A 27386-nucleotide genomic window follows, 5' to 3' on the forward strand; every position below is an offset into this window, starting at 1 on the left:
GTGGGGTCATTTGAAATAAAGCTTATAGCTGGGAAGAGACAGAAGCAGGAATTAAAGAATTGTCCAGTGGGCAAACAAACAGAGACCCTGAAAGGGTGGGGAAGGCCTTCGCAGTAGGAGGTATCAGAGGAAATTAGAACACAAGAATATTTGTAGTAGCCTAGAAGTCTTGAAGGGTGAGAATCTTGGGCATAAACTGTAAAATGATGTGAAACGCCCTTTGGCCCTGAGGAATAGGAGTGGTAAAGTCAAGGCAGTTGTAGGCTAATGAGCTTTACATCTGTTTGATCAGTAAGAGGCAGAAGGGGAGTGAGGATCTGGCAAAAATGGGAGGTTTTAGCCTCGTTAGTAGATGATGTTATTGTATCAATTGAGAGAAAAACATGAATTTGCAAGGCATTCACAGGAAAACAAAACATACTCACAAGTTAAAATATATACAGCAGGAACATGAAGGACTCCTGTCCATGGACAAACTGATCTTGAAGGGTCCTTATTTTTCTGTGTGTTTCTAAAATAAATTAGAGTTGACCTCCCCTGGATTGTTTTATGTCATGGAGTTCAGTGATTGGGAACCCATTAATGGGTTTCCTTTTTTTTTTTTGAGATGGAGTCTCGCTGTGTCACACAGGCTAGAGTGCAATGGCACGATCTCAGCTCACTGCAACCTCCGCCTCCCGGGTTCAAGTGATTCTCCTGCCTCAGCCTCCTGAGTAGCTGGGATTATAGGCGCCCGCCACTTTTTGTAGTTTTAGTAGAGACAGGGTTTCACCGTGTTGGTCAGGCTGGTCTCGAACTCCTGACCTCGTGATTCGCCCCCCCCTTGGCCTCCCAAAGTGCTGGGATTACAGGTGTGAGTCACCTCGCCTGGCCAGTGTTTCTTAATGAGAGTGAATTAAGCCAGTCAATACAATGAAAGACTTCAGGGAGTGTGGCGACTTGGCCCATGGCTCTCCTTGGGGTTGCTGTCTTTAAATGCTGTGAAGTAGCTTTCCCAGCGTTCTCTTTCCCAACACATGGAGCTTTCCCTATTCCAGTGTGTGTTATTTAGAAGTTATTGAAATTCAGTAGTGGGAACTTTTTTACAACACACAAAAATAGGTTTCTTCTATTCTGGATGATGTCTGTCTCTTTAGTATCCTTTCTCACTAGGCCCTCCCTAATAACTGAGGTAAAAAAAAAAAAAAAAAAAAAAAATCACAGATAGCACCTGTCTACTCCGGTTCAGCATCCGCTGGCACACTTGCAAAGCAATTTTGTGTCCATTAAAAAAAATTTTTTTTAAACTTAATTTTGACATGTACTATAGACAGGCATGTACCAAATACATGTACCCTTTGACATTTATTTTGTCACGTACTTGTGCCCAGCACCTAGCTTTGATAGCTACCAACCTGTGACCAGCCCTGTTTTCCTCTGTCTCCATCCTCTTTCTCCACTGTTGTTATTTTGAAGTAGATCCCAGGCATCATATCACTTTTTATGTACTTTGTTCATATATATTTTTAAATGGTCAAGGAAAGTTGGCATTGTGTTTAGAAAGTTAAGAGAATAAAATGCAATAAAATAGGATTTACTCACATAAAAAGTAAGTCAAATGTTTCCCCTGTTTCTCAGGGGAGGACCCTGCATGTCCAGCTGCAGGGAGAATATGCAAATCAAGCTTTGCTATCTACTGGAGCCTGACAATGACTAGGTGTGCCTGTGGGAGGTGCCGTGCCTGGGAGTGTTGTCTTTCGGTATGTTACAGTAGGAAAGCTGAGGCTGAGGGCCTCTGACCAGGACATAACTGGTCAGCAAACAACAGTCAGCAAACTATGGCCTAAAGATCGAATACAGCTGACTTCCTATGGGCCTCAAGCTAAGAATAGTGTCTACATGTTATAATGATTGAAAAATATCAAAAGGGTAATATTTTGTAAGCAGGGCATAGTGGCTCACCCCTGTAATCCCCAGCACTTTGGGAAGCCGAGGTGGGAGAATTGCTTGACCCCAAGAGTTTGAGACCAGTCTGAGAAACATGGCAAGACCCCTTCTCTAAAAAATTTTTTAAAAATTTAGCCAGGCATGGTAGTGAGCACCTGTAGTCCCAGTTTCTTGAGAGGCTGAGGTGGGAAGATCCACTTGAGCCCGAGAGGTTGAGGCTGCTGTGAGTCGTGATCGTGCCACTACACACTAGCCTGAGTGACAGAGCAAGACTGTGTCTCAAAGAATATTTTGTGACATGAAAACTATGAAATTTGAATTTTAGTGTTCATAAATAAATGTTTAATATGATATAGCCACACTTATTTATTTACAGATTGTTTGTGTCTGAAAGCAGAGATGAGCTGTCATGACGGAGGCTGGGTAGCCCCTTACAGAAAAAGTTAACCAGGCCCTGGTGTAGGGCGTGGGCTCTGGAGTCAGCCTGCCTGGGTTTACATCCTGGTCACCTTGTTTTAGCTGAATGGTTTTAAGCAAATTGCTCTACTACATGCCTTAGTTTCTCCATCTTTAAAATAGGGATCATAATAGTAGTTAACTTGTAAGGTTGTTAATAGGATTAAATTTGCAACTATATGTAAAGCACTGAGCTAAGTTCCTGCTACCAGTATTAGCTCATTATTATTATTTGTTTATGCTAGAGTTTATCAGTCACTGTAAGATTGTAACTTACTATTTAACATGAGGACAATGAAAGCCACCTAGAAGGTTCCTGGGTAGATTAAACGTGACCCTTGGGAGTACAGTTTCCACACACACCTGGCATACAGATAGAACCCTGAAAAGGCATTCTGGCATTTCCAAACATTTGAAAGATTTTTTTATTTGGCTCCATCAACTCATGGGCAAGAGTATCTGCTAGCACAATCGATTCTCACCTCTTCCTTGCTCCTGACCAGATGTAAAGCAGCTGAGAGCCACACTGCCCTGCAGTATAACAGCCTGAGTCCTTATGCCAGTGACTGCATTTCCAGCCTCTCCTGGATGGTGTTTGAGGCTCAATAGGGGTAGAGTCTCAGGGCAGCTGCAGACATGAGATGGATGATATTCCTACTATTCCCCACCCCACTCTGGCTGCAAAAAGAAAGCACAGGGAAAATGAGTGGAGAGTTCCTGTATGCTATGTCTGTTTCAATGGAACTATTTTTGGAGGAATAAAAAAGTATGCTAGATTATATTGATGCCATGGGCATTTTCTTACATTGCAGACAGTCTGCTTTGGCTTTTACCTGTTGAGGGGAAGAATGAGGAGAGGATAAAAATCATTGTATCCCCTAGAGAAGGAATATCAAAATCCATTTAATAAAAATATCATACTAAGAATAAAATTGCATAGAGTGTTTTATTCTCCTTTGTTCGTAATTAAACACAAGATATTTTAAATTGTCAAATCAGTTTATTTATGAAAAAATATGACCTGTATGCCTTTCTTTATTCTCTCCTTTCCTTATTATCTCCTTTCCTTCTTCCCACCCCTCCCTTCTTTTCTTCTGTTCCTTTTTTTTTTCTTTCCTTATCCTCTGACTAAATGAAGAACAAACATTTGATAAAAGCCACTGCCAATTCATGATAAAAATTCACAGCAAAGTTGGTACAGAAAGGAACTTTCTCTACATGATAAAGGGTGCCTCTCCCATGCTCTCAGCAAATATTTAATGATGAAATCTCATTAATAATTACTTTAGAACCAATAATTAAACTAGTATACCCACTGTCTTGGCTTGTAATCAACAATATACAGGTGATTCTAGCCAGTGCAATAAGACAAGAGAAACAAAAAGTTGTGAGTCCTGGAACAGATGAAACAAAACTGTTATTCACAAAATACTATCTATACAGAATGCTCAATGTCTTTTCTTCTTTTATTTTTTTTTTAAACTTTAGTGAAATACCCTCCTGCCCTGTCTTAAAATCACGTGGTAGGGGGTGGTGTCTGCACTTGAAACAGGACACTTGGTTCCTGGATTTAGCATTGACCTTGCCCAGCTTGGTCTGGCAGCTGAGTTGTTGGACTAGGAAGCATCCCTGCAGGTTATGTTCTGTTATCTCTCTATAAAGCCTGAAAGCATCCCTACAATTGCATTTGCTAGTTCTCAGTAGAGCTATTTAACAAGAATCTGGAAACATTTTCCCTGAGGGCTCTCTTTAGACAGCAGTAAAATGTAGCTGGAGACATATTGAGTAAATGGAAAAGAAAAATCAAATGAGGCCAGGAATTTTTTTAATCTTCTATTCTCACAGAAGCCCTCAAGGAGAATACTATAATTCATACTTTACTCATATGGGTTAGGCATAAAACCTCCCCCATAGATCCAATAACCTGTAAGTGTTCTGGTTTTGAAATTGCACCTGCTTACATTGCTGGATCATAGCACTAAATCACACAGCAACGGCTTCTGGTTCAATTGTTCATTACTTGGGAATGTCAGATAGCCAGAGAGCAGCCTGATGTTTACATCCAAATCGGCAATGCCTTAGGAAATCAGTTTTAATTACAATCTCACGTAGCAGCACTGCACTCAACCTGCAGAGAGGCTGGCATTTGTGTTGAACCTACATCTTATAGTTGTGCAGAAAATGCCTGTCTGACTGGGTCATGCAAAATGGACAGCAAAGTCAGCAGAACCTTAGAAAAGATGATACAGCAAGTGGAACACAGCTGGATCATCCCCCATCCTGCCGAGCGTGCAGTGCTTTCTGGCCCCTTTTTAAAACAAGAGAACCCAGTTGGCGTTTGCCTTTCAACCTCCCCATTCTGATATAAAAATCTATGACCCAGCAGCTTTAACCATAAAAGAGAGAGAGAGAGAGAAAGACTCAGAGTCAGTGGGCAGGATTCTCTGAGACCAGGTCCTGCTCCCTCAGGGAATCCTTGTCACCTCACTTGCTGTAATGCAGTTTGTGCTACCAACCTGGCATTTTCAGCCCAAAGCAGGAGCCATTTCGACAAATTCAGGGGATGCTTAAGAGGTGGTGTGTGTGTGTGTGTATGTGCGCGTGCGTGTGTGTGTATGTGTGTATTCAGTACGCCAGTGGTGCAGCTCTGACGTAAAAAAATGTTTTAAACCCTCCTCTGGGCACAAATGCTCAAGAGCCTGGCACTGGACAGGGAGCATCCTGAAGGGCATTGTCACCTGAAGCAGAAAAGCTGTCAGATCTTTCCCTTCAGCTCTTAAATCATTGTCACGCAATGGCTTTCATCTTGGGAGATTCATCCTCTGCATTTTGGAACTGAGCCTTCCTAGTGTTTTGAGAGTGTTCTGCTGTCTGTTCAGCTTAGCACGCTAAGAAGCCGGAGAGGTACCCTGCAGCCTGGTTGCATGCTCTGTCTTGGAAAAGTATTTGACTGCTTTGAGAAATCGTGAGATCATTCTGGGCCACATTGTGGGATTGTATTGAATTTTTTTTTTAAGTTTTTAAATTTTTATATGTAAATGCCGGAAAGCTTGGAGATAGTCTATTTCAAAGAAGGCTTTTGGTTTCTGAGACTGGCAGGGGCATAAAATGACATGAGAGTGTCTCAGCAGGATTCCAAATTCACGAAAGGTTTTTCCAGGCACTTACTCTGTTCAAAACGGGGATGCAGAGATGTCCTGGAGAATCTGAAGTTCTGCCTTAACCCTCGAAACTTTGAAAGCAATGGCTGAAAAGGAAAGATGAATACCTAGAGGCTCCCTCTGGAAATGACTGAGGTTTGCCACCACAATTGGCTACTTTGGCTTTGTCCGTCAAAATTTGGTATCTTCATGTGCTGTCTAGCATCTACTACAGGTCAGATGGAGCTTAGGAGGACAAGGGTAACTCTTCTCTTTGTCTTTGTAAAAATGTTTTGTCTATCATCATTCTCTTCCTCATAGCCTGTTTTTGTTGTTGTTGTTGTTTATTTGTTTTTTGGTTTTTTTTGACACAGAGTCTCTCTCTGTCAACCAGGCTGGAGTGCAGTGGCGCAATCTCTTCTCACTGCAACCTCTGCCTCCCGGGTTCAAGCAATTCTCTGCCTCAGCCTTCCGAGTAGCTGGGATTACAGGCACCTGCCACTACGCCCAGCTAATTTTTGTATTTTTAGTAGAGATGGAGTTTCACCATCTTGGCCAGGCTGGTTTTGAACTCCTGACCTTGTGATCCACCCGCCTCGCCCTCGCAAAGTGCTAGGATTACAGGCATGAGCCACTGCGCCCGGCCAGCCTGTTGTTTTTATTTATGTAATTCTTGTCTGCAAAGTCCTTGGAATGGGTAGGCTCCCTCCCACCTATCAGCCTGGTTTGAAGTAACTTGCAGATTTGCAAATAATGTTTTATGTGGAGGTGATTTTCAAAACTTGTGGCTGTATGTAGTATAGAAACCGATGTCCATAGTAGGGCTTTTTCTCTATACATTTTCTTTTGCTATCTGGTTATAATTTATAAATATTAATATGTGTATTTCAAATATACTGTAGATACAAAGATGCTTTCTTAAGAGCCCATAGAACTACTTTTTAAAAAAATTTTTTTTAATTTAATGAACTAAGAAAACAATCTTGGTGCTTTAGGCAAGCCATTGCATAAGAGTGGCTTTAGGCATGGTGGGGAAAAGGTTTTTAAAAAGATGTAACCAGAAGCAACAAAAGACAAGGTCATTGGGTGAGAAATCAGAGGCTGCTTTTCTCTACAGAAGGGGTGGGAAGACTGGTTCTACTAAGTGGAAGCTTATGAATTAAAAGCTGGCAGATACTGGGGGGTGAGGGATAAGGAGCAGATCCCTGCCCCTTTTCTGTCTTCCCAGATGATGCCTCTGTTGACATCCCCTGCCTGCCATTTGTCCTTCCCTGCCTCTTAAGCCAGGTCATCTCCATACAGCCGGAGTGAGACGTGACACTGTTTATATTCCATAGATCAGTGTATAGCCAGCACCTCATGGAGTGGAACACAGTTGTATGGTGGAGTTATGTTGTCTTTGCAATTGACCTTGACATTTTACTTTTTTTTTTTTTTTTTAACTCTATAGGAGCCTAGTAATAAACGGGTGAAACCCCTTTCCAGGGTTACGTCACTAGCAAACCTCATCCCGCCTGTGAAGGCCACGCCATTAAAGCGCTTCAGTCAAACCCTGCAGGTAAGAAGGGCACATGGGGCCTATGGTTGCAAGAAAATCATGGTGTACGGGAGGGAACATCCCCATTCTACCTAGAATTTCCCCTGGTTTGAGAGTGACCTGAATCAATGCTTATTTCAATAGAAGAGCGCAAGTGAGGGGACTTGGAGGAAGAAAGATGTTTTCAAGTTGCAGACAAGGGTCATGCAGAGCCAGAGCTATTGCAGTTGGGCCTTTCTCCACAATTGTATTTCAGAGTTATGTGCCCCATCCAGACATACTCTCACGCGATTTTTTCCTAAAATATCTATGGGCCTCCTGAGGAAACTAGCACATGATGTTAGCTGGAGGGCAACAGAGCCTAGTGGCTTCGACCAGGGTCGGCAAACTGCATTGGGTGGAGAAAATCCAGTTCACCACCTGTTTTTTTATGACTCACAAGCTAAGCCTGATTTTTACTTTTTAAAATTCTTGAGGGAAAATCAAAAGAATGGTGCTGGTTCGTGACACATGAAAACTACATGAAATTCAAATTTCAGTATCCATAAATAAAGTTTTGTTGGAACATAGCCATGCCCATCTGTTTATTGTCCATGGCTGCTTTGTACTATGGCATAATTGAGTAGTTGTGACAGAGACCATATTGCCCACAAAGCCAAAAATATCTACCATCTGGCCCTTCACATAAAATGTTTGCTGACCCTTGGCTTAGAACGAGGACCTAAGGACCTCGGAGTGGAAGTACCTTGGGTTCTAACCTTGGCTCACCTTGGGCAGGTGACTTAACATCTCTAGGTCTTGCTTTTATTTTTTATTAAAAAAATTTTTTTCCATACTTTGTCCTACAGATAGGTCTTCTATTCCTTATGGGTAAAATTTGCCATGATGCCAACAAACCATCATGGAATCATTGCAAAGATTTACAAGACAGTGCATTTAAAGGGCCTAGCATAACACCTTGGCCCTTAGTTAGCAATCATTAATCTTCAAATTAGTTAACTAAGTAGTAAATATTAGCTACTGTAATAGTTTTTTAGTTAACAAGTAGTTATAGTTGTTCTTAAACTGTTGATGAAGTGTATCTTTTAAAGTGAATGTTGAGATTTATCCAAGGCCTTGGACCCAATTTGATAATTATACAAATTTTCTTTTAGATTGAAGCCCACAAAAAATATGCCATGAAAAGGCTCACCTGGTTTAGCTGAGCAGCTGTCTTGAGTCTGCCATGTATTTGTCGTTAATACTTTTGCTTGGCAATGTTTTTTTTATCTCTGCTTTCTCAGTCTTTAAGAAAACTGGGGACCAGAACCCAAGGCATGCCTCATACTGTGAAAATCCATGACTTGAGAACTGTTTGAGGTTCTCCCTCAGCCCTTTCTGTCCTTGCCTGCCTACCATACTGCCAATATGTCATGACTCTACATATAGCCCAAGTGGTTCTTGCTACTTTCCCATAGATGCCCCTCCTCTCCATTACTTTTCCCCTGCCCTGCCCGTTCCTCTGTTAACTCCGTTGCAGTTTCACCTGAATGAATACCTCATCACCTAATTAGCTATAGGTTTGGGTCTGTTTCTCTCAGCACTTGGGCCTCTGGATCCCTGGTTAATCCCCTGATCCCTTTTGTGGGAGAACGGAAGAAAGAGAAAATAAGGTCGTCTGGGAGAGCAAGATGAAGGGCTTTGAAATTAGTGAAGAATGTGTTTACCTTTTCTCCCTTGTGACCAGTCCTTCAGCCTTCTAGACAAGTTCATCGCAGGCATCCCCTGGAAGATTCATCACCACCCTAGTCCTGCACATCTGGTCTTTCGCTGAGCACTGCTTTTTGAAAATTCTTTAGAATGTCTACTGCATTTCACCCTTTCCTCTCCATCCCATGGCTGTGGCTCAAGTTCCCTCTGCAATTATTTCCTCTCTTGATTGTGAGACCTCCAGATTACCAGCCATCTCTTCCCATTATTGCTCCCAGGACAGTCCACCTTCTGTGCGTGAAGGCCCTCATTCATTCAATAAGTGTTGAGTGAGCCCTCATCAGGCATTAGGCTCTTCCTGCCTTCATATTGCTGTGTTCCAGATATAATAGAATTGCCTTTTGGTAGGTTTGCAGCAGTGCTGTGTTCCCACATGGCAGTAATGAGCTAGACTTAGGCAGCCTGCCAACCATCACCTACAAATGTCCCCACCTCTCCCAATTGCCCTTCTAACACCTGACCCTTTACTCTCCGTCATTGCCTTGCCTAGTTGGTAGGCTTTTTGTGTTTGTGCTCCTGGGCCTAGGAAGAGCACAATCTGTGCCTCCCACTACAGCCCAGCCCTGGCTGCTGTAAGATCTGTTATCATACCTTCAAAATCTTTCTTTTGGCTTCCCAGGCTTCTCAGGCAAAATTTCTTTCTTCTGTTTCTGGGCTTCCTTCACAGAGAACAGTGCAGGAAACATTTGCTCACCTCAGAAATTTGCATTGACCTAGAGAACTAGAACAGAAAGAAATCAAGCCATGTCTGAAATCCAGCAGACTGAGGCCAAGGAAGGATGAGAAAGCCAAACCCAAGGGAGGATCTGACATGTGGAAATTGGTTTTTAAAATCTCAAAGATTTTTTTGGCAAAATATGTTTTTTTCTTTTTTTTGAGATGGAGTTTCACCGTTGTTGCCTGGGCTAGAGTGCAATGGTACGATCTTGGCTCACTGCAACCTCCACCTCCCAGGTTCAAGCAATTCTCCTGCCTCAGCCTCTCAAGTAGCTGGGATTATGGTCACCTGCCACCAAGCCTGGCTAATTTTTTGTATTTTCAGTAGAGATGGGGTTTCTCCATGTTGGCCAGGCTGGTCTCAAACTCCGGACCTAAAGTGATCCACCTGCCTCAGCCTCCCAAAGTGCAAAATATTTTTTTAATTTAATTTTTTCAAATATCGTGATAAATAGCTCACTCTAAGCTTTATATCTTGGCCATGAACAACCCAGCAGAAACAGAAGAGTTATTCATAATGGTAATGTACATAGATACGGAGAGAATTGAGCAATGTGCTTATGTTTGAGTGTGTCCTTGGGTGGGGTGGGGGGCAGTCAGTGAATGGAAATACGCCCCTCAAGTTGTATGCAGAGTTAGCAGCCATGTTTGCAGAATGATCTGGAAAGCATGGAGAATGCCAGCTTGTCCCCATATGTCTTCTTGTAACTCACCTTGGTGCACTCAGTGCAGCTTCTGTGGCATTATTTCCAGCTGTAGCATCTCAATAATAGTTTCCCTCACCAGCAAGACTGAGAGAGGGTGCTAATTTATGTTTTATTTTATTTTATTTTTTTTGAGACAGAGTCTTGCTCTGTCACCCAGGCTGGAGTGCAGTGGCGTGCTCTCGGCTCACCTCCACCTGCACCTCCTGGGTTCAAGTGATTCTCCTGCCTCAGCCTCCCGAGTAGCTGGGATTACAGGTGCCCACCATCACACCTGGCTAATTTTTGTATTTTTAGTAGAGACGGTTTCGCCATGTTGGCCAGGCTGGTCTCAAACTCCTGACCTCAGGTGATCCATCACCTCAGCCTCCCAAAGTACTGGGATTACAGACGTGAGCCACTGCACCTGGCTGGATGCTAATTTAATATGGTCTGGGAGTAGTAAGGATGAGGGGGAAGAGCTGGCCCCATAGTGCTGCTCAGTGGGCTCACTTCACATCCTCTCTGATTTTGTCTAAGTCTTGGTTCCCTTTCCAATAAGAGAGAAACAGAGAACAAAGAGTGTATCAGCTGCCCCAAACCTCTGAGCAGCCATCCATTACCCGTATGTGTGTATTATTTATGCCTTTTCTATTCCAAAAATGACTCAAGGCTGTAATTGAGCAGCTTGGTTCTCTGTTGCAGTATTCCTTTTCCCTAGCTTCTGACACCTTAGAGACATATATATCCCTTTGGATATTCAATTATGTCTCTCAGGTTGGATTCTTTTAATTATAGAAGAGATGACTTAAGCCCAAACACGGTGCTTTAATCAATGCTGGAATACTTAGCAGTCCTTCCTGTGGTTCCTCAGGAGACCACAAGTTAGCCCAGGAGGATATCAGGAGAGCTCTGGGCTGGCAGCCACTTCCAAAAATGTTAAAAGCCCAGTCACACATGTGACTGGTCCTTGCAGCCACAGTTCAGCAAGACACTGCAGGATTTGTTCTCTCTTGCGTCCTCTGCCCATATGGGCTGGGGGCTTGCGCCCCAACACAAAGGCAGCATTTGTGGACGTTGGGGAGAGACAGCCTGACTGCATGGCGCTCTGTCTGCTTCTCACCAGGAAGGTTAGTGCTGCCGGTAGACTCAAGCGCAGAATGTCTGGATCCCTCTGAGCCTATAAATCCCCCCACCCTGGCCTGCCTGAGAGGAAAATCTGGCCCAGCTCTGAAAGGGGCCCTCATGCGCTCCTCTGGTGTGAAGTGAGGAAGGCGAGCTCGCCTTTGGCCAGTTGCTCCCTGAGCCCTGCCTCTCCCTGTCCACAGCTGTGCACGGCTGCTGGACTCATTTGAGCTGAGTTCAGCACATGCTATGGAATGCTGTGTTCGTGATGTTGTGATGTAGGCCCTCATTCTCTATGGACTTGCACTTTTTCCTTTTCCATTATAAAAGTGAATGTTCACTATGGAAAAATGCAGAAAAGGAGAAAGAGAAAAAGAACACATACAGTCTTCCAACTCCAAAACAATCCATTAATAGTTTACCCGTTTCCCTCTAGCACTATTCTAGGCATAGGTACAGAGCTCACACACTCTGAGCCTAGTTTTGGGTTCCTTGCAGTCTATTCAGCCTTATCTCTGTCTGGGTGATCTGCTCACTTTTAGGTTAAAGCCTCCCACAGTGACTGTGGATGATCAGTTTCTCTTGAATCTCTTGTCAGTCTCAGCCTCACACATTTCCAAGCTATGCAGTTAAGTGCACAAATGTTCATATTTGTCACCATTACAGCCTCCTGGGGGAGTTGCACCTTTTATTAGGATTAAATGTTCCTGTTTATTTCCTTTAACGCTTTTTGCCTGGATTTTGTCATCGTCTTTTTTTTTTTTTTTGCTTAGTGTGTTTTGTTCCATCTCTCTATTTTCCTTCTCCCTTTGTTACTTGGCTGGGCAAGGAGTTTATCTAGCTTAGGGGGAGTATTATGTCACAGTTATTTTTGGAAAATATTATGGACTGAGTATATATTATTCCAATGTATTATTTTACATAACTAGTCTTCTATTAATACATATTTAGGCTGTGAATATTTTTATATTAAATAACTCTATGTTGAATGTTTTTTAATGCATTTGTCCTTTTTTTAAAAAATTACCTTCTATTTTGCTTTCTTTCCTGATTTTATAACATCATTTAAATATTGAGGCCAGGTGCAGTGGTTCACACCTGTAATCCCAGCACTTTGGGAGGCCGAGGCGGGTGGATCACCAGAGGTCAGGGGTTTGAGACCAGCCTGGCCAACATGGCGAAACCCCGTCTCTACTAAAAATACAAAAAATTAGCCGGGCGTGGTGGCACGCGCCTGTAATCCCAGCTACTCTGGAGGCTGAGGCAGATAGAATTGCTTGAACCCGGGAGGCAGAGGTCACAGTGAGCATAGATTGTGCCACTGTACTCCAGCCTGGGTGACAGAGTGAGACTCTGTCTCAAAAATATATATATATATATATTGAGGCTGGGGCTGGGCGTGGTGGCTCACGCCTGTAATCCCAGCACTTTGGGAAGCAGAGGCGGGCGGATGGCTTGAGGTCAGGAGTTTGAGACCAGCCTGACCAACATGGTGAAACCCCGTCTCTACCAAAAAATACAAAAATTAGCTGGGCGTAGTGGCGCATACCTGTTGTCCCAGCTACTTGGGAGGCTGAGGTGGGAGGATCACTTGAACCCAGGAGGTGGAGGTTGCAGTGAGCCAAGATCATGCTACTGCACTCCAGCCTGGGCAACAGAGTGAGACCCTGTTTCAAAATAAATAAATAAATAAATATTGAAAAATATAGTGAAGCACATAAAAGAGAGTAAAAGTCACTTGTAATCCTACTTCCCATCACCAGAAAACTTCCATTAATATTTTGGTACATACTCAGGCAATTTTACCTTTTACTATACTTGCATGTGCATTTTTTAAAACAAAATCACTATCACACTGTATATGCTATTTTTTGACTCCCTTTGGTCTTAACGGTATGAAATAACTCTACAATGGAAGAGTATTTTTCATGTCATTTGTAGTTTTCGAAGACTTGATTTTTTTTTTTTTTTTTTTTAATAGAGACAAAAATCTCACTATGTTGCCCAGGCTGGTCTCAAACTCCTGGCCTCAAGCAGTCCTACCACCGTGGCCTCCCAAAGTGCTGGGATTATAGGCATGAGCTACCACACCTGGCTACAGACCTGATTCTTAATGGACTCATATAGCATTTCATCAAAAGAATGTACAGTTTAGTTAATCACTCTCCTGTTGTTGAACATTTGTTTCTGTTTTTTGATCATTGTAGATAACAGTGCTTTCAACATCCTGATCATGTGCATGTCTGTATTTCTTTCTTTCCTTTGATTATACTCCTAGAAATGGAATTCTGGTCAAAGGGTGTGAATACTAAAGGCCATTGATACAGCAAGGCTTCTGTTATTGATGTGTGTCAGTTTTGGATAGACCTGCTTCTCTGTTTTCACATCTAAATCTAGACTTCTTAACATTTCTCCATCTCTTTTGCCACAGTTTTTCTCTTTGCTGTGATATCCTTCAAGATAGCTTTTCCCAGGGGCCCCTTGGGTTTTCCATGCAAGCCAAGGTGGTGTCTTATCTCCGTATCCACAGTGCCTAATACTACACATTACTTAGGATGTGCTCAAAAATTAGTACTTGCTATTATTATCACTGTTATGACTGGAAAAGGCAGCCATTGCTGCTCCTAAGCTCTCTCCAGGGCCTGGCAGTGGCTGCCAGCCTAGTGATGGGGCTCTGCCCATCTCCTGCAGCTGGGCTACTTCATAATAGAATATGTGTCCCCTCCCCCAGTTGTAGCCCCTCCAGGAAGTATTGCTATGGCAAAAAAGGGTTTCTGGCAACCACAGCCTCTCATTGCTCCATCCTCTGGCCCTTAGATCAGGGAATTATTTTATTCAACCCAGATGCAGCATGAATCTGCATTAATGTTCTTTGGATCCACTGTGTTATTTATTCTTCCTTGACTTAATGGGGAGGTAGTCAATAGAGAAAGGTAGTCCTGCTCTAGAGAATTGTAAAAGTTTTACTTGGTAAAAGTTGTCTAAGGTATATTAGCAAGTAGGGGAAGAAAATTGGGGGAAAGTTCAAAACCACTGTCCCAATTAATATTATACACCCATATTAGTATATGGATAGGAAAAAAACCAGGAACGTCAAATTCTTTTTTTTTTTCTGTTGTCTCTTGGGAATACAATTATAAGATAATTTTGTGGTTCTTTTGTTTATTTTGTGTTCTCCTTTTTTCCCCAGTATGTAAGAATTACAAGTGAATAGAAAATAAATAAGTGAGATAGAACTATTGATTTTTTTCATTATATATTTCTGTTGTACTTGAATTTTTTAATAATTATGTGTTACCTTTGCAACCAGATAAAAATGAATAAGATTAGAAAATCTTCTATGATAAAATACACTACAGAGAGTTTAGCAATGGCCTGAGGGGTCGTCAGGGAAGACTGCCTAGCAAGGGTAGAGGGATTTGGGTTGGACCTGGAATGGCTCACAGATGATAAGGATGAAAGGGAGATAGCATTTCAGGCTTGAGAAGGGAATATGGGATGACTGATGCCATCTAGATATAAGAAGTAATAAGTAAGAAATTACCCAAGCATATGTGCTGATTTCCATGTCTGGCAACCATGATTTCCTTCTCCGAGCACTTCAAACTTTGTCCCTTGGTCCAAGGTCATATATTTTCTATAACTAGCTTATTTGGCTGACATGGAGATGAGCTTGGGGGTGGATGGCACATGTGTGTTAGGGAAAGCAACCAGAAACCAGACTGTCTTGTATTGGGTATCCAAGGGAGAAAATACAGTCATGGGTTCTTAGTTTCTCTTTCTGGTTGGGCCAGTAAAGCCCCTTCCTTATCCCTCTTTTCCGCTTATCACTAGAAACAGAAACTAAAAACCATGGCTTCAGGCTGCTAAAAGCCTAAAATAAAACAAACAGAATAACAAAATAAGGTGAGTTGGACAAGCTTGGAGAGTATAGCTGACAAGTTAATCTGTAGTCTATCTCAAGAGGAACTCCTGATTCTCTGCTGTTCTTTACTATTCTTGGAGTAGCAGAATATTACTGTTCTTTATTGTTCCTGGAAGCCACTGCAAATAGTTGATATTGGGCCAGGTGCGGTGGCTCATGCCTGTAATCCTAGCACTTTGGGAGGCCGAGACAGGTGAATTGTCTGAGCTCAGGAGTTCAAGACCAGCCTGGGCAAGATGGTGAAACCCTGTCTCTAATAAAATACAAAAAATCGGCCAGGCTTGGTGGCAGGCGCCTGTAATCCCAACTACTCAGGAGGCTGAGGCACGAGAATTGCTCGAACCTGGGAGGCAGAGGCTGCAGTGAGCTGAGATCGTGCCACTTCATTCCAGCCTGGGCAACAAAGCGAAACTCTGTCTCCAAAAAAAAAAAAGTTGTTGACCGTTGTAATTTAAAGCTTGTCATTTTTTATTTAGTAATAACACTCATTAGCGTAGTATCTATGATGAACCAGGTTCTGCACAAAGTACCTTATGTTCATGGCCTCATATCATCTCCAAAACTCTGCAAGATAGGATTCATCATCACTTATAGGGAAAGATCTGAAGGTTTAAAATTGTGCCCAAGGTCACACAGCTGGTAAGGGCCAGAACTGGGATTCCATAGGGTGTTCAGAGTGCCTCTCTTGCCATAGGCTTACCACAAAAAGTCAAAGTTTGGTCATAATAAAGCCTGAAGTTGGCCAGGATTTAAAAATAGTCACCAGACTTCTGAGTTGGAGCATCCCACCTCACTGCTGTTCACCTTCTATGGCAGGGAGAGTCATCATTTCCGTTGCAGCTTGTGGAATATTTTGTCATTAACATTATCATGCAAAAGCCATTTTATGGTGCCCAATGAAGATGATTGGGCTACTGCCCCAAACCTCTGAAAGCCATCCTAATTTTGGACTTGCACTATGCAAATTACATGATATTTTCTCCACACCTAAGCCAAATATTTTCTTCTACTTTTCATTCATTCTGCTCAGAATATCTCCAAGCTACAGAAGGTTTTCTTGTTGTACTGTGTCTTTGAGGTTTGACATTTATTGATTGTGAATTAATTGGGTGCCCTTTTACCATCGTTTTAATGTGCATCAATCTGAATCAGATTCTAAATATGTGGTTTTATGTTTATTGTGCCATTTCTAACTCAGTGTTCATTGTCTTTCATGTTCGTCAACTGACTGTGTTTCTTCTTAGTTAATATTTCTTCATTAAAGGAAGTCTGGAAAATAAATGTAGAGAATTAAAAGATGAAAATAAAAATCAGCCAGGTGCAGTGGCTCACACCTGTAATTCCATCACTTTGCGAAGCTGAAACAAGAGGATTGTTTGAGGCCAGGGGTTCAAGACTAGCCCGGGCAATATAGTAAGACCCTGTCGCTACCAAAAAAAAAAATCAAAAAATTAAAAATAAATAAAATTTTAAAAAGAAAACAAAAATTATCCATAGTCCCACCATCCGGGGGTGTAACCCCTGTTAACGTTTTGTTGTATTTCAAATTGGATCTTCTCTCACTTAACTCTACATGTGAGGTTCTCTCCTTATCATTAAGCTTTTCTCAAAAAGAATGTTTCTTAACAACTGTTTAAGATTTCCTTTTATTGTTGCAGTGTAATTTGTTTAATCCCTATTGTAGAACATTTTAGGCTGTTTCCAGATCTTTTATAAACAACAGTGTCCTGCTGAGAGCTTTTCTTTCCCTAGGAGTTATCCTAATGGAAGTCCCCCTAAGAGCCATTTGGTCCAGGTAGTTCAGAGAGATGTGTCTGCTGTTTGCTAATGAATGAATGCATGTATAATAAACAAGCACTCATAATAGTGGCAGTGCTGTCTGTGATATGACAATGATAGGTAACTACCATTCCTGCTGACCGAGTGCCAGGGACTTGGCCAAGCCTCTTGTGTACTTTATCTTATCCAATCCTCACTAAAACTTTGTGAGGTACTTATTATTATGCACCTTTTAGAGATGAGGAAACTGAGACCCAGAAAGATGAAAGGTCTCTCAGCCATTGAGTCAACTTGAAGCCATGCCTGTTTTACTCCAAAGCCTGTGTTCTTCACCCAGATCCATGTTTTGGAGTCAAACAGTTGCACTCAGTTCCTATTCCAATACTTGTGCCAATCACTTACCACTCTGATACTCTAATTTCTCATCTATTAAAAGGGGAAAAATACAAGAACCTGCCCAGTGCCTCTCCTAGGATTAGCAAGAGGGTCAAATGTGACAGAGACCACACAGCTGGGAAGTGTTACTTCTCACTTATCATTAATTTCTGTAACGAAGCCTCATAGGAGACTCCTCCAGGATGCTGTTGGATAACATTTTCCTGTCCTGGCCCGGCATCCCCACACCCAGGGAGATATATGTATGTGCTTCTGTTTTTATGTGGTCCTGCCCAAGGCCAGGTCCCTCACTTTGAGGTGGGCCTCTCCTAGTTAACCGTGGACCAGGGTTTCTAACCCCAGGAACATTTGGCAATGTCTGGAGATGTTTTGGTTGTCATAACTGGGCTGGCTGTGCTGCTGGCATTATTGCTGTACACTTTGGTTTAACCCACCGCAGTGGCAACATAGGAAAGTGTTTTCCTCTTACAGTCCCACCCCAACCTCCAATCCTTGATAATAAACCATCTGCTACAAAATAGCAATATGGTTAGGATGGTAAGTGTGGAGAGTTTCCTTGGCTTGAATACTTTATTGGAGCATGTTATCTGTGGCTGTGGAAAACGGTTTTTGGAACAGGGCGAGGGAGGACCCTGCTGAACAGGCGGCATTAACAAATCAGATCTGTCCCATCATGCCTACCTGCTGGGTTTACATTTCCTCTGACACGTGTAAAGTGCACCTGCCACCCCCCTCCCCCAGCCCCTGACAGTCTCTTTTGCATTTGCAGCATCTTTTCCACATATCCAGCGCAGGCATAAACATGAGCACCATTTCCTCAATCTGCATTATCTCTGTTATGGTCATTGTTGTTTTAGCTGCCAGCAATTATGAGATTTCAGTTTTTGACTCATTTGCTAGGCCAGATTCCCTCATGGAAACTCTTGCTTGTCCTGGAATATTTTTCACTCCGTTCCCGGCATCCCCACACCCAGGGAGACATATGTATGTGCTTCTGTTTTTATGTGGTCCTGCCCAAGGCCAGGTCCCTCACTTTGAGGTGGGCCTCTCCTAGTTAACCGTGGACCAGGGTTTCTAACCCCAGGAACATTTGGCAATGTCTGGAGATGTTTTGGTTGTCATAACTGGGCTGGCTGTGCTGCTGGCATCTGGTGGTTAGAGGCCAAAGATGATGCTAAATATCCTACAATGCACAGGAGAGCCTCCCACAATAAAGAATCTGTAGTCCAAAATGTGGTGGCCAGGTTAAGAACTTTCAAACTTTCTACAGGCCAGGAGGTAACCTATAATTCATCTTATTTGGGCATGTGTACCCCACCACACTATGAATCTTATCCTAGGGCAATTAGGGTAGGATATTGGTTAAGTATTGGGGCAGGGGGGTTGGCCTGAAAGAGACTAGACTTGGATTGTCATTCTGACAGTCACCTTACCGCCGGGTTTTAACTAATAAAGCACCATTCATTGCTGTGTGACCTTCAACAAAGTGTCACCTTCTTGAGCCTCAAGTTTCCTCATCTGTAAAGAGGGCGGAATCCTTCCCTCTAGAGTTCTCCTCACAGTGCCCAGCACATAGCAAGCATAACATTTAATAATTAAGCAAAAGTTGTTGAGGTCTTACTATGTCAGTTGCTGATGAATCCATCAGCAGGTAGATACGCCTGCCTTCAAGGAGTTTACCTTCTATTGGAAGGAAATAGACATGAAAGAAACAAACAAACGTATAAATATAGCACATATTGAATATAGAGAAAAATAGAGAAGGGCAGAGGGTGTGTAGATGGACAGCAGGGATGCTGGTAGGGATGTGGCTGTTCTTCTCTCTAAAGAGGCATCCTCTTGGAGTTTTTTTCTTCTAGTAGTAGTTGCCTGTTCCTCCCTAAACTCAAGTTCTCTCAATATAGTTTTTCCCAGTGGTACTGATGATGGATTCAGGGGTAGCTCATGGTATGTAGTCAGTGCTGTTGTGAACACCCGCCCATCACCAGGTGCTGTCCCCAGCCTAGCCCAGCTGCTGCCCACACACTGGTTTGGTATTATTTTATTATTATTCTTTTTTGTAGAGACAGGGTCTTGCTACATTGCCCAGGCTGGTATCAAACTCCTAGCCTCAGGTAATCCTCCCATCTCAGCCTGCCAAAGTGCTAGACTTACAGGTGTGAGTAACCTCACCTGGAAAAATGGTTGGCATTCTTTATTCCTCCCTTGGGATTCTTCTTTCAACATCCAGTCCCCTTCTGAGTGTCGTAAGAAAAAATGTTTCTTTTAATCCAGCCTAATTAAAGGTGTGAATTTGAAGTTTGATTAGTCAGAGATCAGCCATTATTCCTAAAGCTGAGCAAATGCATCCTCTCTCTCTCCTTAACTAGATTTATATTCCTAGAAGGCAGGAACTGGATCCCATCTCACTGAAACCTCCCCAAAATGCATGTCTTGCATGCAAACAGTAGATGCAGTCCCCATAGTAGAAAGAGCTCAGGCTCTGTTGGAACCAAACAGATCTGGTTTTGAATCTTAGCCTCCCTCAACCTCAGTTTCCTCCTCAGTAGAATGGGAATAAACCCCCAACTTGCAGGGTGGCTATGAGAATCAGAGAGAATATATCAGAAGTGCTAAGTGTAGGCAAGGCATATAAAAGACCCTCTGTGATATCCCCCATAGTACCCCGAGCCCAGCAATCACCAGGGAAATGCAAAGCAAGAAATCCGTTAATGGTAGAGCTCACCTAGTATAGCTTACTGCTCTCCTTTTTCCCATGCCGCAGCAGAAGACAATCTCTAACTCTCTGGGAAATTTTTAAATAAATTAATTAAAATATGCTCAATCTTACCTTCAAAACACAAAACTGAAATTAAGGTGTAGTTGTTTTAACCTATCAGATTGATAATAATACCTTGTTGATGAGAGTGTGACCAATCTATGAGAGATATGTACCTATCTGAGGAATATAAAGTTGAATAGCCTGTTTGGAGGTCAACTTAGTGGTACATCTCAAACATTAAAATGTTCATACTTCTTAGACCAAGGAATTCCACTTAAGGAATTCCTGCCTTTTAGAAGTATCAGCACAAATACACAAAGCATGTTCACTGAGGCACTTTTTGTAATAGCCAGACACTGGAAACAATTTTAATGTCCATCAGTTGTGGATTGATTAAATCAATAGGCCTGTGCAGACTATGGGAGGGATACTAACTGTAGCCATTAAAAAAAATAAGTGAATTTGAGGTAATGGAAATGTTTAAGAACTAGATAGAGTGGTAGTTGTACAACCTTGTGAATATACTAAATAGCATTGAATTGTTCACTAAAAAATGGTTAATTGTAGGCTGGGCACAGTGGCTCATGCCTGTAATCCCAGCAGAATGGGAGGCTGAGGCAGGAGGATCTCTTGAGACCAGAAGTTCAAGACCAACCTGGGAAACACAGCAAGACCCCATGTCTACTAAATTAAAAATAAAAAAATTAGCCAGGCACTCACTTAGTGGTGGCACTCATCTATAATCTCAGCTACTCAAGAGGCTGAGGTGGGAGCATCACTTGAGCCCAAGAGTTTGAGGTTACAGTGAGCTATGGTTGCACCACTAACAGAGCAAGACCCATCTCCAAGAAACAACAAAAAAAGTAATTGAGGTATGTAAATTTCACCTAAAGATACTGTAAAGTAGAAAGAGAAAACATTCTCGGCCTGGCGCAGTGGCTCAGGCCTGTAATCCCAGCACTTTGGGAGGCCAAGGTGGGCGGATCACAAGGTAGGAGATCGAGACCAACCTGGCTAACACGATGAAACCCTGTCTCTACTAAAAATACAAAAATACTAGCTGGGCATGGTGGCGGGCGCCTGTAGTCTCAGCTACTTGGGAGGCTGAGGCAGGAGAATGGTGTGAACCCAGGAGGCAGAGCTTGCAGTGAGCCGAGATCACGCCACTGCACTCCAGCCTGGGCAACAGTGAGACTCCATCTCAAAAAAAAAAAAAAAAAGAAAAGAGAAAACATTCAGTTTTCTATGCGTGTTAACAAATTCATGGAAAAAGTTTGGAAAGAGCTAGAACAAACTTAACAGTTATTACTTCTAGACTTGGGGAAATGAGGGTATTTGTACTTAATTTTATATACTTTTGTATGAAAATTTAAAGTTAGCATACATGATTTTCAAATTGGTAGGGGGAGTTTAAAGTTAGCCAAGGACTGAAAATATAACAGGGTAGGAGGTTGATTCTCTCAAGTGAAAGTGGAAACTTTCATTTTGAATTTTTTTTGTGTGTTTTCCTTTCTTTGTGCTCTTTAATTCTCAACTCAGCTGCCATCAGAACTGCAAACTGGGTTGAGCAAGTTAATGACTCACCGCACTTGTTTTGACCTTTTAATGCTTGATTGCGAGTGCTGGGGATCTGTGTGCTTTTAGTTACTGGTTACTGTTTACAAGAGACTGTTTTTAAGAGATCACAAGGATTTGTAAGATACCATTAGTGAACTGTGTATTTGGTGCAAGTACTTTCTTGACCTGCATAGGGCTGGTCCAGCCATCATGAGCTCATTAGTGAGCCCAGGAGCTCCCTGCTACTTGTGCCAACCTAAGGGGCTTGTGTTGGTACTTGCAAACAGAGTGAGATATATATATATATCAGAGTGAAATATATGTATATATCAGAGTGAAATATATATATATATATATATATATTTTTTTTTTTTTTTTTAGAACTGAAACGAGGTCTTGCTATGTTGCCCAGGGTGGTCTTGAACTCCTCAGCTCAAGCGATTCGCCTTCCTTAGCTTCCCAAAGAGCTGGGATTATAGGCATGAGCCACCAAGCCCCGCCTCATTTTTTCTTTTTTGTTTTTCTTTTTTTTTTTTAGAGGGAGTCTTGCTCTGTCGCCCAGGCTGGAGTACAATGGCGCAATCTCAGCTTACTGCAATCCCCACCTCACGGGTTCAGGCAATTCTGCCTCAGCCTTCCAAGTAGCTGGGATTACAGGTACCTACCATCACACCCAGCTACTTTTTTTGTATTTTTAGTAGAGACAAGGTTTCACCATGTTGTTCAGGCTGGTCTTGAACTCCTGACCTCAGGTGACCTGCCTGCCTCAACCTCCCAAAGTGCTGGGATTACAGGTGTGAGCCACCACGCCCAGCCATTTTAGACACTTTGGGAGACCGAGGCGGGCGGATCACGACATCAGGAGATCGAGACCATCCAGGCCAACACAGTGAAATCCCGTCTCTACTAAAAATACAAAAAATTAACCGGGCGTGGTGGCAGGTGCCTGTAGTCCCAGCTACTCTGTAGGCTGAGGCAGAAGAATGGTGTGAGTGAGCTGAGATCGCGCCACTGCACTCCAGCCTGGGCGAGATGCCATCTCAAAAAAACAAAACAAAACAAAAGACATAAAAATTTATAAAGGAGGACAGAAATCACCCATAATGTCAACATGAAAAAACAATACAATTTTATGATGTTCCCTTTATATCTTTGCTCATGTGCCTTTTTTGCATAACTATAAAATGTTCACATATAGATTTTTAATCCTGATTTTATTTTAGGCTACATAGAAGGGGGATGTTTACATTTTAAATTATCTCTGAATTGTCTAGATAATATTCCATCCAGCAGGTAATTATAATTTTTTTTTTCCTGAGACAGAGTCTCACTGTTGTCACCCAGACTGGAGTGCAGTGGCACGATCTCAGCTCACTGCAACCTCCACCTCCCAGGTTCAAGCGATTCTCCTGCCTCAGCCTCCTGAGTAGCTGGGATTACAGGCGCATGCCACCACACCCCAGCTAATTTTTGTACTTTTAGTAGAGACAGGGTTTCACTATGTTGGCCAGGCTGGTGTCAAACTGCTGACCTCAGGTGATCCACCCACCTCGGCTTCCCAAAGTGCTAGGATTACAGGCGTGAGCCACTGTGCCCAGCCAATTATAACTTATTTAACAATGCCCTTATGTTGAATAGTTCTTTTTAAAATTTTTCTTTACTTTCTGGAATTTTGTTGAATCTCAAAATAATTGGGAACTACCTTAGAGTGCCTTTGTGATGAAGCCTCATATGTCATATGCAAATTCAGTTCCTGACCTCAGGAAGTTTATAGTTAAGAGCAGGTGACCAATAATTATAATCAAGTGTGATCATTGCTATATAAGAGGTATGTCTAAATTGCTCTGGGGTAGGAGGATGGGAAAATATTGGTAAAGACTTCTTAGAGGAGGTGCTGTTTGAGTTACATCCTTACATCTTGAGGGCAGTTAAAGAGTTAGCCAGCTATGGCCGGGCACGGTGGCTCACGCCTGTAATCTCAGCATTTTGGGAGGCCGAGGCGGGTGGATCACGAGGTCAGGAGATCGAGACCATCCTGGATAACACGGTGAAACCCCGTCTCTACTAAAAATACAAAAAATTAGCTGGGCGTGGTGGCGGGCGCCTGTAGTCCCAGCTACTCAGGAGGCTGAGGCAGGAGAATGGCGTGAACCCAGGAGGTGGAGCTTGCAGTGAACCGAGATCGCACCACTGCACTCCAGCCTGGGCGACAAAGAGAGACTCTGTCTCAGAAAAAAAAAAAAAAAAGAGTTAGCCAAGTATGAAGTGATGGAAACACATTCCAGGAAGAGAAGATTGCTTGAAGGGAGTATAGAGGGATGGCAAAGTATGACGTATTTAGGGAATGACAGCCTAGTATGGTTGGAGAAATGGAGGCTCATGGATGAGTGGCAGAATGGGATCCTAAATATGGAGGCTGTGGTCAGATTACAAGAGACTTTCTGTGCCAAGCTGAGGAGTTGAAACTTCACGCGGAAGGCCACAGAGAGCCATGGCGGGGAACACTTCCTAAATAAGAGTGTGGTTTTGGAGCACAGCAACCTCATTGCTTTGGCAAAGTCTCCAGTAAATGTAATGAAATCTTCTAGTATGAAGACTGAAAATGATGCACTCAGCTTTCTTCCAGATCATTTGTATTTGTCATGTAAAGCATTTTGGTAGCATGTTTAAGTCACAGAGGTAGACTTCGGATGGTTAGACTGCCCCAGAGTCTACTGGGGCCTCTTTGGGAAATAGGAAAATACCTCAGGGACAGGAATCATGTGCTGCGAAGATGGTATTTAGTATGTATATTCGTCAGGACTTTTCAAGTTGACAGAACCCCAATTGAGATAATAGAAAGGGAGCCGGGCGCGGTGGCTCAAGCCTGTAATCCCAGCACTTTGGGAGGCCGAGACGGGCGGATCACGAGGTCAGGAGATCGAGACCATCCTGGCTAACACGGTGAAACCCCGTCTCTACGAAAAATACAAAAAAAACTAGCCGGGCGAGGTGGCGGGCGCCTGTAGTCCCAGCTACTCCGGAGGCTGAGGCAGGAGAATGGCGTAAACCCGGGAGGCAGAGCTTGCAGTGAGCTGAGATCCGGCCACTGCACTCCAGTCCGGGAGACAGAGCGAGACTCCGCCTCAAAAAAAAAAAAGAGATAATAGAAAGGGAAATGTCTTTCTATATGTAACGAAAATGTCTAAGGGTGGTTCTTTCCGGTTTCAGGCACGGTGGGATCCAGAGGCTCAAGCAGTATTGGTAAAACTTGCTCCCTTCCTGCCTCCACTGGTCACTCCATCCTTCATTCTAGGTCCCTTTATTCTCTCCTGTAGCAGACAGATGCTTCTGCTTAACCAGGGAGAGTTGCTGCTGGAAGCCCCTGCTTGTGTTATCTCTTGAACTCACAATCCCAAAGGAATACTCTTTCCTCCTTTCTCCCATAAATCATGTGACAAATTTCAGGGAATCACATGCCCATCCCTGAACCAGGATGGTGGAATACTCTATTGGTCAGGTCTAGGGGAGCCCACCAAAACTATATGTAATAAGATACCCAAAGTTAGTGGGATTCTATTTATAGAAGGAAGAGAGTAGGAGTACTAGCCACATGTTTAAATAAATAAAGGTCATCCACTATTGTTATCTCTTGTTCTTCTAAAGAGGGGAGATGTCCACTGGAAAAAAAGTAGAGCTCATCACATATCCAAGAACTGCCTTCGTGCGTGAGTTTGGCCTGATATGTGCTTGCACTATAGTCCACTTGGTATCCAGGTCGCACAAAACGGATACTCCCAGTGCATGTTCCAAAGCAGCCCCCTGTCCAATTTTCCTTAGCACGTAGGCTCAAGACAATGCCCCACTTCCCAAAGGCTTTGTGGCAATGTCCTCTTTTTCTTTCACATGTATGATTTATGTTCTGTCAACGACAGGAAACTGCTCAAAGATCCACCCAGTCCTGCCGCTGCCCCCATGATGGTTTGTTTTTCTCATTGTTTAGCGCTCCATTAGCTTCCGCAGTGAGAGCCGCCCTGACATCCTCGCCCCCCGACCCTGGTCCAGAAATGCCGCCCCCTCAAGCACGAAACGGAGAGATAGCAAGCTGTGGAGTGAGACCTTCGATGTGTGCGTCAATCAGATGCTTACATCCAAGGAAATCAAACGTCAGGAGGTAGGCTCCGGGCCCAAACTCCATGTTGGCTGTGTGTCTGGAACAAAGGTGCGTTGCAGGCGTCAGCTGTGCTGGAGTTTGCGCCTTAGTCTCCAAATCAATTCTTCATTGCATTTGTAGAAGGACAAACGGGAGTGTCTGACCTTGGGGAAGGAACTGAGAAACCAGAAACCAGCTGGGAGGGTGTGGCCCCCACTTTAAAAAGAAACTGATGTGAAAATGTGAATTTACAAGAAGATGAAACCAAGTGTCTATTGAGGATTCTGAAGTTCACAAAAATAATCATTTTAGTTATATTTTGATAGCAACATCTAGACTATTTTAAAATATTCAGTTTCCATAACTTTGATTCAGCTTTGTGGAAAACTTCCTTTCTATAGAATCCAGTTAATTTCATTCCCTGTAAGTTTTCTGTATCAATTGCCCTAAATGGCTCTGATAATATTACCCTGTGTAGAAGAGCTTGTCTAAGTGCTTGCCAGGCTGTGCTGAGAACTTCATGTGTGCATCATCTGATGAGATCCTTGGAGTATCCAGCCCCAGGTTGTGCCTCCACCTGCTTTGTCCTCAGTTTACCAAGCAGCCCCAGGTGGAGGGAGCTTTCAAAGCCTGACCACTTTTTCCCTACATCCTGAAACACAGTAGACCCTGAAATATAATTACAAACTTGTAGTCCTTTAATAATGTAATGTTTGCTGACAGTTTGACTTCCCAGATGGAAGTGAAAGAGTGTTCTGTGCATCAGAGCTCTTTAGCATGATGGTTTAATGGAGCCAAATTAGAAACGGTCCATTTACATTACATACTTTTCCACACAGTCAGCTCCTATAATTTTATTTTTTGTACCTGTGGGACTGAGAAGTAATTTAGAATGAATTAACTTCACCAGATTATATTTGGAGTGATAAAATGTTGGATTCTTCCTACAATATCAGCCTAAAGGCATTGGATAATACGAATAAAACTTTCTGCTGAGATTCGCCTTCTGTCGAGTAGAAGAAGAAGTGGGGATGGCCCAGTTAATAATACTGCCACATCCATTATCTAGAACAGCCTCTGAATCACTTCTTATGATTGCCTCTCACAACAAGGGTACCAAATCCATGCCCACACTAATTATTTTACCTAAAATAGTTCCCTCTTGTTTGGCTGCATCAAAGTTCTGTAACATGAAAGATGACTTTTTGAATTAGAAATGTGTGGAAACTTTCTCCTACAAACAGAGAAGCACAATATGCAGTAGTTTTGCAGTATCTTTTCATTGCAGGGTTAAGCATAGATGCATTTGCTTCAGGTTAATGTAACTTAAGATACTTAAATATGTAAATTTGGGGTTTTGCCAGCACTCTTTGAATGTGGTCTTGTAAATGAAGGGAGAATTCAGTGAATATGTTAATCTTCCCTTGCAGGCCATCTTTGAGCTTTCCCAAGGAGAAGAAGACTTGATAGAAGACTTGAAATTAGCAAAAAAGGTAAATTTAA

The 27386-nt window shown here is 42.8% G+C and overlaps 1 protein-coding gene across 2 annotated transcripts in view; it reads left to right on the forward strand.

Annotated features, from left to right (window-relative positions):
* Positions 1-27386, forward strand: part of ARHGEF3 (Rho guanine nucleotide exchange factor 3) — a 205178-nt gene that overhangs the window by 150314 nt on the left and 27478 nt on the right. For both annotated transcript variants that reach the window (XM_023201063.2, XM_023201067.3), the window contains 3 exons: positions 6973-7080; positions 25734-25904; positions 27314-27376. In XM_023201063.2, the coding sequence (XP_023056831.1) occupies positions 6973-7080; positions 25734-25904; positions 27314-27376 (342 nt within the window). The remainder of the gene's footprint in view (positions 1-6972; positions 7081-25733; positions 25905-27313; positions 27377-27386) is intronic.

Source organism: Piliocolobus tephrosceles, chromosome 2 (assembly GCF_002776525.5).
Source record: "Piliocolobus tephrosceles isolate RC106 chromosome 2, ASM277652v3, whole genome shotgun sequence".
NCBI classification, from domain to species: domain Eukaryota; kingdom Metazoa; phylum Chordata; class Mammalia; order Primates; family Cercopithecidae; genus Piliocolobus; species Piliocolobus tephrosceles.